Source organism: Pocillopora damicornis, chromosome 4 (genome assembly GCF_964200805.1).
Source record: "Pocillopora damicornis chromosome 4, jaPocDami1.2, whole genome shotgun sequence".
NCBI lineage: Eukaryota > Metazoa > Cnidaria > Anthozoa > Scleractinia > Pocilloporidae > Pocillopora > Pocillopora damicornis.
The window spans coordinates 10,912,745-10,922,749 of NC_142673.1; the positions used below are offsets into that span (position 1 = coordinate 10,912,745).

At 36.3% G+C, this 10,005-nt stretch overlaps 1 protein-coding gene across 2 annotated transcripts; it reads right to left on the reverse strand.

Moving 5' to 3' along the window:
* Nucleotides 1-1,652: 1,652 nt before the first annotated feature.
* LOC113668489 (ubiquitin-associated protein 1) lies at nt 1,653-9,988 on the reverse strand. Of its 2 annotated transcripts, none has more exons than XR_016185822.1 (8): nt 9,828-9,988; nt 9,490-9,560; nt 8,904-8,960; nt 7,640-8,605; nt 6,187-6,411; nt 5,116-5,274; nt 3,881-4,051; nt 1,653-3,265 (listed from the first exon to the last, which is right to left on the reverse strand). XR_016185822.1 is itself a non-coding variant. In XM_027184389.2 (8 exons), the coding sequence occupies exons 1-7, from the start codon at nt 9,865-9,867 to the stop codon at nt 3,914-3,916; spliced, it is 1,599 nt and encodes a 532-aa protein (XP_027040190.2). In that variant the 5' UTR covers nt 9,868-9,988; the 3' UTR covers nt 1,653-3,265; nt 3,881-3,913. The 2 variants fall into 2 exon arrangements, 1 of the variants encoding a protein (XP_027040190.2); XM_027184389.2 differs by having other exon boundaries at nt 5,173-5,274.
* Between the last annotated feature and the right edge of the window lie 17 nt (nt 9,989-10,005).

Here is a 10,005-nt window from a genome sequence, read left to right on the forward strand (position 1 = left end):
AAAGAGTTGAAATGAACCTTCTAATTGGCCTCTGAGATCCAAGAATCTTTCATACCATGAGACAAAAACATAATTTTATCTTTGGTAGTATTTTCTCCCGTTATGTCTGATCATTTTCCGCGGAAGGGCTTAGCGTTTCACTTAGGTGTTTATTTTGACTGAAAGCCTTTCGTCGTAATGGAATAGATGTTTGTATTCAATAGATTTGATCGTCCAAATTGAACTATTTTGAACGGTTGCTTTGTGTCATTCAGTCATTTCAGTGAGCTTACTATTTTGACTCTTCCGGTAGTGTTATCCTAAAAGAGCTTCCAAAATATTGTTTATCGATCAGGAACATCTATTACTGACAAACGCACATTTTGGGGAAAATCGAAGTTTTACGAGTCCCTTGTCGTTGTTCGACGAGGTGTTGGCGAAATAGTGACACATTCCTTGATAAGTAATAATTACAATTAATCCTTCTTTTTAGGATTTTCAACCCAAGTTTTGAGGGCTTCACAAGTTGATTAATAAATATATGGTGGCGATAAACAGTCAACACAGAGTTGCACGCCATGAGGTTTTAGAGGAGAAACATCATCTATACATCCAATTGTTTGGGATAGACCACTACTCTTCGACCTCCTGGCTTTGATCTCCTATTAAGTTCGGTGCTGAGGTTGGAAACTTTTCATTTCCCCCACATGATCGTCGAAAATTGTTCTTCCTTTACTTGGAGAGATATAAACCTCAGCCTGGGGTGCCGGAGATTGATACATCCAGAGCCCGACTGAAAGAGTTCAGTCAACTAGGCTTTTATTAGTGAGTGAAACTGAATCCTTTCCGCCTAAAAATTGAAACTGACCTAAGCTCGTTAAAGTATTCATGATATAGTAATACCAATTTTTAATACACTTAAAAGATCAATCCCACAAATCGTCAAATTCATTGTAAATTGATATGGTGCTTACAGTGTTTATACGGAAATTTATCAGTTTGGAAAGTACGTTTTACTTGTTATTCAAAGAACAATTTTGTCATAAATATCTAAAGAAATTCTTGCAGATAATGTATATAGAAAAAAATATATATGTACAAATATGCATTTTTCATTTTTCTTTTCAAAACCTTTAACTTGACATTGGAGGTTAGTGTGTCGTAATCCTCCATCATCAATTCATTCCTTGCTTTGCAATGCTCTTTACTTCCACAAGAAAACAATACAATTTGACTGACTGACATCTGAATTATATAAAAAACAGTTTGAAAAGAAGTGTTTAGTGGACACAACACGTTTCAGCCAAGCTAATTACCTAGATTGTTACACCCTGATGAACAGGCACAAGACTCACCCTTCGAGTTGTACTCCTCTTTTTTTCAAGGATCGATTGGAATCAACCTAACGAATTCTGTTAAGCCATAATTTTGGAACATACGAGCATTAAGAGGAAGTAATAGTTGCTGACAACATTTTCCAAATCCCCGGCGAAAATTTTCGTCCATAATCAGCAACTCCAATTACCCCCAGGCTCACTCTACTTTGGGAATAAGTGGATCTCGGTGTACTGTTAAATTCCCCTCGTCTTTTATTTAGGGTAGTCAATTTTAATCTGAAGTCTTGAAAGATTAGCTTCGATGGAGAATGAAGGGAAAGAAACACTGCACTGCTATTTTTAAGCGCGAACTTTATTTTTACACTCAAAGTACTGCGTTTATCATACTCCTGTAACCGTTGCATTCACTCGTTGGCCTGAACGGAAGCATCTTAAGACAAATATGGAGGAAGGTTTTCATCAGTAGGATATGAAATTCCTATCTTACAGTAAATTTATTTCATATATTCAGTAAGGACACGATCGAAACCATCTGCCATGATCGCCAAAGCGTAGAGACTTGCGGTAGGCCGCTGTCAACGTCGCCACCAAACGCCGCCAGTTAGGATACGGAAAATAACGCTTCATTACTCTCATCTTTTATTACACTTTGTTCCTTTTTTAATTCCGTAACCATAAATTCTAATTTGAGGAACTTTTTTTAGGAAAAAGGGTGAACACATTGATCTAAACGCCTTCTGAGCAAGTTTTACGACTACACCCTTTGCATTGTTCATTATTTGTAAATAAAAAGTGAATCATCTACACTAGGAAAAAATAAAACCACTGTAATTGTATAATTAGGTTATTAGTTATTATTTACTTATATATTCTTCTCGATCTTTTAACATACAAACTTAACGTAAGAGAGAGAATTTAAGTAAAAGCTGCAATTAGTGTGAACGGATGGGGAGCAATCCCCAACCTGCAACGCTCATACTTGCTTTGCTTTCCTGTTCACAATAAGCGTCTTCGTAAGCAATAAATAACACAGGCACTTATAAAACTGTCACCAGATTATTGGTACTTGTTGTTGTGAGCCATTACAGAAAAAAATTATAAACAATCCTGGTGATGTGTCCCATTGGTTAATATAAAATTTAGTAGCTCAAACCAACCAACAAACATGTCAAAAATTTCCAAACAGCTTTTAGGCTGGAATCAAATTGACATAAGCAACAATACTTCAGGACTGTTTACATGAAAACGAAGTCTACCTTAACTCACAGTTCTACAAAATGAGTGGACCTTGATATTTCTACATATGTGCACTGTGTTGAGAAAATTAATATTTTTCTATCGTTAGCTATAGGCCATCTTGACACTGTTCACACAAATCAATGATTAAATAGTTGTCAACTGTTTAATTCGAAGATAGTTAGAATGCAGTTTTATTCCAATCTATGTTTCGACATTGATCAAAAAGGCACGATTCTACGATTAGATCAAAACCAACTTTAATGTCTGACAACATGCCTGACAATCGCAACCAACAGCATTTCCATATTTCACCGCTATAACGATCCACTTTTGAAAGATTCTCATAAATTTGATTGATCTGGCATACGTCACTAATTCCAAGAGACAACAGGGTCATTGGTGGTGGTACCTGTGAATGACTTGACAAACTCATTCACTATAATATCTCTCGAATTATCATCATTTGCTAGAAGATCATCAACAAACACAGTACAAATGGTGTTTTCCAGTCAAGAAGGTAAACAGCAAATTAGTATTGCAAAGATGATAAGCAATTATCCTGTACACAGATCATTCCATTTCATGTTCTACATCCACCACTGGAACGTTATCTTAAATTTTCAGTATTAAGAGTTAGTTCTTAAAGAATTTAGCTATTGCAGGGGTGTTCCTCCTCAGCTATAGTCTGTTGACCACTCCTGCAAGGGAACCTTAAAAGAAAAAAACCTCATATGTTACTATTGCCTTCAACTAGGAGAAAATATGCACTAATATTGTATTTGAATGTTTATCAATCACCTGACAGATGGACAGGCTAATGATAATGTGTATTACAGGCTTCCTGAATCAACACATGATTTGCTAATTTGTCATTAATCAGTCAAGCAATAGTCAACCAACTGACAGTTGGGTTTTTTACTTAGCCAAGACCATGGCTGGACACTGCAACAATTCTTCAGTTGAGTGACAGTCAGCCATCAGCCAATTATAAGCTAACCATTGGCCAAATGAGAACCAACAAAGCAATCAGGGCTTGGTTGTTTGAAGGGTGGATAACTCTATCCACTGGGTAAATCCCTATCCAGTGGATAGCACAGAAGCTTTTGCTGACACTTTCCAGCAGGAAAGCAATTTATCTGTTGGACAGCATTACCTTCCTTTTAAAGAATTGGGCCACAGCTTTTGTCCTTTGCTTTCATAATTATTGCAAAATCAGACATAAAGTGAATAACTATATGTATTGAGATTATACTGTACAAAACTGAACACAACAGTCAACACTGCATTAAACTTTAAATAAAACTAATAATTGACTCATATCTTACATCAAACTTGACTTTCAGTGAAATTGTTTCCTGTTATGTGGACCCAAGACTACAAAGATATTCCAAAGCTTTTTCTTCATCATTATTAGCAGCTTGCAGGCAGTTCAGTATGTTATCTTCCTTAAAGCCAAAGTCTTTATATTTCTTCACCAGTTCAAGAAATTCAGCTGCCTGCAAGCATAAAAGAGTTTGACTGCCAAGTAAATAGTTACATGAACACATGATTACCAAGAAAGAATGTTTTGTCTATAATTTTTAACCTCAAGGTCTTAATCTCCTGAAAAAATATGTGAATCCAATCTTCTGCCCCATGCACATGAATAAAAGGAGGAGAGGACTTAAAGCCTTTTCAACCCTCAGCAAAGGGTGTATTTTTCATGATTGAACCTCTTTCTCTACATGTGCCCATAACTGGAGACCACATGTACAATGTACATGAGTTAAAACATGTGTTGGTATACCACCAGCCCACAAAACTTTTGCGTGATTCTTACACTTGCAAAACAAAACCTTTGTCTTCTGCAAGTTCATACCTGACAGCTATTTTCACTCCCTTAGTAGAAAAACTCAAGCTACCACAGCCCTAATTCAAAAACTGCTTAAAATGTGTAGTGTAACCAGTGTGTATATATGAATTAGACCATAGAAGATTAGTCTATGTAAATTACTATTCATAAGCTTAAACCTTTGGTAATGAAAGGAAGGTCATTGGAGACTGTTTTTATTAACTCCCAAAGACAACTATGGTATGTAGTCAGAACATGTTTGAAATATTTGGAACATTCTTGGAACATTTTCAGATATGATCAAGTTCTCTTAACTCTTTAAGTCCCACTAGTGACATAGACAAAATTTCTTCTCATACATCAGTACAATATCAAGCAGACAAGTAATGAGAATAAAGAAAAATGTTAATTAGGGGATTATTGGTTGATCCAATTCCAAATTCTCCAAACTAACATCACACGAATTAAATGGCAGACAGTAAAGAGAATTATTAATGAAATCTTGGGAGTTAAAGGGTTAAACATTTCTAGCAATCTGAGGAGAATCTCACACATTCAACTCAGACAAAAGCTGGCATGTATTTTTTGATTGAAAATCACCCCGTCATCTTAAACAGGGCTTGACTTGTACATCAGCACAAGGCAAAATTCTGACCAACACTTAAGGTGGCTTATGTATAAGTTGAAAACTAATCCTTCCTCAGCTGGTATAAGCTATTCACACAATACCTTTGTTCACCTGTAATACCAGTAAAAGACAGAGTGCAAACTGTACACTTTGAGTACCTTGGCTTTCTCATTGTTATTATATATGAGGGCAACTTCGACAGTGTCTGGAGGATATTTCTTTTCAATCAAATCATTTACAGCCAATAGGAATTCCATGACCTGTAAATTCAACAGCGGAATGTTAAAACTGACAATTCATCCCCAGTTTTGGATTAACATACAATCTACTTAACCAGGAATTAGCATTTTTGGCAATTTGTTTGGAACCTGGAACTTTTATTTTTATCCTTTCAATTACAATATAATAAGTGCTAATTGTGCCCATGTGATTCATGGTTAAAAAGGAGAAATATGGAGAGTTTATTACAGAAAGTATATGATTTTCCCTGCCATAAAAGTGCAATTATAAAAGTTTACTTCTTACCACACTTTAAGATTACAAAGAATAACCTATCCAATAATAATAATAATAAAAAAAAACTCAAATGTATCAAATTTGACTATTGACCCGACCATTTTGAAAACAACTTGGAACCCTAGCTAGTCCTTTTTTTGTAGCTCCACAAAGTTTGAAGTGATCATCAAGAGATGGATAAAAGAGACGTGGAGCTTATCACCTCCTGGTAAACTGCCTTGCTAAGTAAACTGGTTGCTAAGTGAGACTCTCAATGCCAGCATACATGTGCATAATCAAATTTTTACCATGTTTTTCAATTTCATAAGTTCAAGATACTTCTTAATGGCAGAGGTGAAAGTTAAAACTTTATAATTTAAATAATGCCTCTATCCATGTTCTGTTCTTTCTCTTTGTCTGGGCAAATCTCAAAAAGAAGAAGTCATTCCTACAACTTTAAGACAAACATAGAAAACTATGAAAAACTATGTGCATGTATTTTAACTTAAAACCCTCCCTGCTGCGCAGGTTCAAATGCTCTTGGTGACACAGGATTAAATTCTCTTGGTATCCTGGCCCCTTCAATTGTTATCAAAGTAACTACTCTCCTGGCCTGGTATACATGGTGAAAACAGAGGTAACACTATGGCCAAGGAAAAGGTGCTTGAACACATTACCTCACTGTCTTTCATCCCCAGTCTCTGCACAGCCCTACTAACACGTGCCTGAGGGAAACCCATGCTTGCAATATTTTTGACAAATGCTTTTTCTGACTCTTCTAAAACAGGCCATGGATCTGGTAAAGAGGACCTATCTTCACAAACTTTACCAATCCTTTGCCCTTGATCTAGCTTTCCAATTGGAGGCAATGGAGAAGGATAACGCCCACACACTCCAGGATTCTATACAAAAAAAATTACACTTCATGTGAGATACTGAAGGTTATTGAATGTATCAAGAAAATCAATGTCTGCTTGTGATGTTTTGGAATTATTACAAATTGAAAGAGCCTTATACAACAGCCACGTGTGCAGATAATGTAAAAGATAACAAATGAATTGTAAAACAACAGTTTGTATTTAAGTTGATGACTAGCAATAGCCAAAACAAAATCTACGTCTAGTATCCAGAGTAATCAACGATTTTTGCAATTTCTCTGAGTTACAAATTCATGCTAAAATGTTCAAATACAAAATTGTGTTTCCCATCACTTCTTAGGAAACATTTTCCATTAAAAGAAGTAAAACAACTTTAAGCTAAAGGTCTTAGCCTTAAACATGGAACTGACAATATCTCCTTATATCTAGTGAGTGGGAATAATTTGTTTTATTGTCTTTGAAAAGCCTCTGTGAGGAAAGTCTAAAAAGTACTGCATGTATCTACATTGCACAGGTTGTATATATGCAATGTGCACTTTCCATCCTCAAAGGAAACATGTCTAATAAAATCAACTGTTATTCTTTATTGTAGTACAAGGCTGTTTAATGTTGCTTTGTGAGCCTACAGCCTCCCTTCCTCTCACAGGCCTTTCTCCTGAGAGCTTTATGAGTTTAGTTAAGATCTATGTGTCTTTATCCTTAAGTCCTTTCACTTCAAAAACTTGGATGTATTCATGTTGGACTATTAGAGTAACCAAGCAATTCCTTGAGAGTAGCTACACCTAACAGTATGATGAATAAACTCTCCAATTTGTGTGGCAAGCCTATATTTCAAGGACTCATTTTGATGAGTGTATGGTAAGCCTACAAGGGGCTTGATGATAAACAATGGGGAAGTGACGCTGACTGCTGTTTATTCAATGAACCTGCTAATAAGAGTAACTTTATTAAGAATGTTATTTTTTCAAATGATTAAAGGGGTAAGTCTCTAAAGAAACTCTGGTGATGCATTGAAGGGAGGTATGACAAGAAAAATTGTTTTTATCAACTGAGTTGATAAATGTAACTTGGCCTGAATGTGCAGAGTTTCTACAGCTGATTTTTCAAGCTTTATTCCCATGTAGGAGAAATTGGTGAATATTTCACTCTGATGTAGGGCTGATGCTTGAAATTTCTGCTTTAGAAACTCCTAACAGTGGCAACTTTTCATTATCTACTCAGTCGACAAAACCAAATTATTAAGGTTACTCACTTGAAGTTCAGGGGATTCTGGGACTTTCCACTCCGGTTCCCTTAAACTAGAAACAGTTGAGGGAGGGTTGTTCTGTCTGAATTGTGTTCTAGCATCTTGACCTATTGCAATTGCTTGTTGCCCTTGCAATGGAGGAGTTTTTGGAAAACTATAAATTCCACCCTGGAATGAATCTTTACTCTCATTAGCATGTGTTGAAATTTGAGAATGGGTTTGTCCTTGCAGTTGTTGAGAACCTGCTGAGGAAAAACTGTGCCCAATTGGGGGTAACACTGCCCCCCTGGAGATTGGCCTGTTCTCAGGAAAAAGTCTTGTGTTACAAGAAGAAGTAGTGGTGACTGAGTCACTATTTACAGCCGAAACTTGATGAGTACTTGAAGACGTCTTTGAATCTCCGAAGTCAACTAGCAATGCACCCGCTTCGTTGACATTGGTTGAGGTTATTGCATCTGAAAGTTTAGTGACAGGTGAAGGTTTATTGAAGGAATTTGTTCCTGTAATATCAATTAGTGAGTTATGAGAAGGAGAAACACTGACGGTAGTAGCTGAAGTACTTGTAGAGGTATTTAGTTTATTATCAGCATGAGAGCTGGATGGATTTTCCAAAGAGGTAGCTGGCCTTATCATGTCAGGTTGAAGAACATTTTTTAGTTCATCCATATCATTTATTGTTTGCAATTCCACAAGTTCAAATGGTGTTGATGTGTCACCCTCAAAATCTGCCAAGTCAAATGAATTTTTTCCTTTTCCTCCAAAGCTATCACTTTTTTTATGTCCTAATCCAGGAGCAACCACAGGTTGAAGAATTTCACTTCCGAAATTTGAAAACACTACATTTTGACCAGGAGGAGTATCTGAAGAAGAACTTTCCAGATGAGCTTCAGGTGAGGATTGCACCTCTGTTTTTGTAGAGGCCTTTAAGGCATCTGCTTTAGAAATGACATCTTTTTCAAGACTGAAGTCATACTAAAAGGAAAAAAAAAGCAAAAAAAAATATGTATTAAGCAGAAGCCAAAGAGATACAATACAGAAAACACTTCTTCTAGTTAATGTTTATGTATGAGTTTAACCTCTCCTCTTTTCCCTGCACAAAAACATAGTTTGTGTACACCTTCAGGTTTCCAACACATGCTCTATGAATACACAGGTCATTCCACTGCAGTTCACCAAAGAATTTGTCTGTAACTGTATGTAGGTTTCAATTGTAGGATATATTCTAACACATAACATCAGCAAAACTTCTTTATGTATCTTAACCACTTACTGTTAAGCTTAGGACAGCTGAGGGATCTCTTTGCTGCCATCCAACAGGTAATGTTACCTGAAGTTAAACCACACATTATAAATCAACTGAGATACTTGACATACTTTCACCAGTTGATTAGAGCATCTGGATGATGTGTGCACATACCATTGTGCCGTTTTAGATTTACACAACTTTTTGAGAGATATTTAATAAAGAATTTTTCCATAAAGATGAAGCCCCAGGGGATTGAAAGAATCCTCAAAAGCAATGCAAATCTTCAACTGCATCTCAGGTTCGCATAACTCCTGCGGACCACCTTTGTCTTTAAATGAGGCTAAACACGGAAAAAGTTTTCTAATGCTAAATCATAACTCAAACGAAGTAACATATATTAAAATTTCGTCTGTAATTGCTGCGTTTTATTTAGGATAACTAAACCTACCTTTCAGGACGATCGAAATGTACTTGAATGATCTGCTGATAATCACGGGTTCAAACCATTTCAAATCATGTAATGTTGATAGCTTGCTTACACGATTACCAGCCTTAAAGGCTGACGTAAGAAAAAGGAAACATATCGAGAGGTAACAGCAACCCTATTTACCTTTTTCGGTGGTCTGAACTTCTCTCCAATTTTGACCTCGACTCCTTGCAAAGAGTGAAATTCTGCATGATCTAAAGATGAGTTTATTGCAGGAGTTAATGTTCAATAGCATCATTCTTTGATGCTCATATGTCTAAAAAATACCATTTAAAATTCAATTTTAGAAGGAACTCTACAAGTATATGGTAGATCTTAGGGTAGAACGGCAGGCATTTTTCTAAAATTGACGCCTATTTCTATACTGTTGCACAAGGTCGAAAACAGAACATCACAAATTTACTGTTGTCTTTCGAATTCTTTGCGAGGACATTCAAAGGAAGAACAAAAAAAATACATACGACTTCCACTTTTGCGAAATGTCTTTTGAAAAGAAGTCATCTTGGGCACAAGTCCAACAAATCGTGAAAGGAGAGAATTGCTGCCTCAGCCGATGTTGTCCTCCATTATAACCTTTTAGAGATATGATGTCATTGCGCCTGCGTTGTTTTGCGTCCGGAAAGTGTAAATGCTTAGGGA

Bases quoted from the DNA above. Each gene is read 5' to 3' on its own strand.
- LOC113668489 (XM_027184389.2), bottom strand. From the start codon at position 9,867: ATGACTTCTTTTCAAAAGACATTTCGCAAAAGTGGAAGTC. The intron at 8,961-9,489 runs GTAAATAGGGTT...GTTTAACTTCAG, and splicing joins AGTTCAGACCACCGAAAAAG to GTAACATTACCTGTTGGATG. The intron at 4,052-5,172 runs GTACTCAAAGTG...TTATGCTTGCAG, and splicing joins ATAACAATGAGAAAGCCAAG to GCAGCTGAATTTCTTGAACT.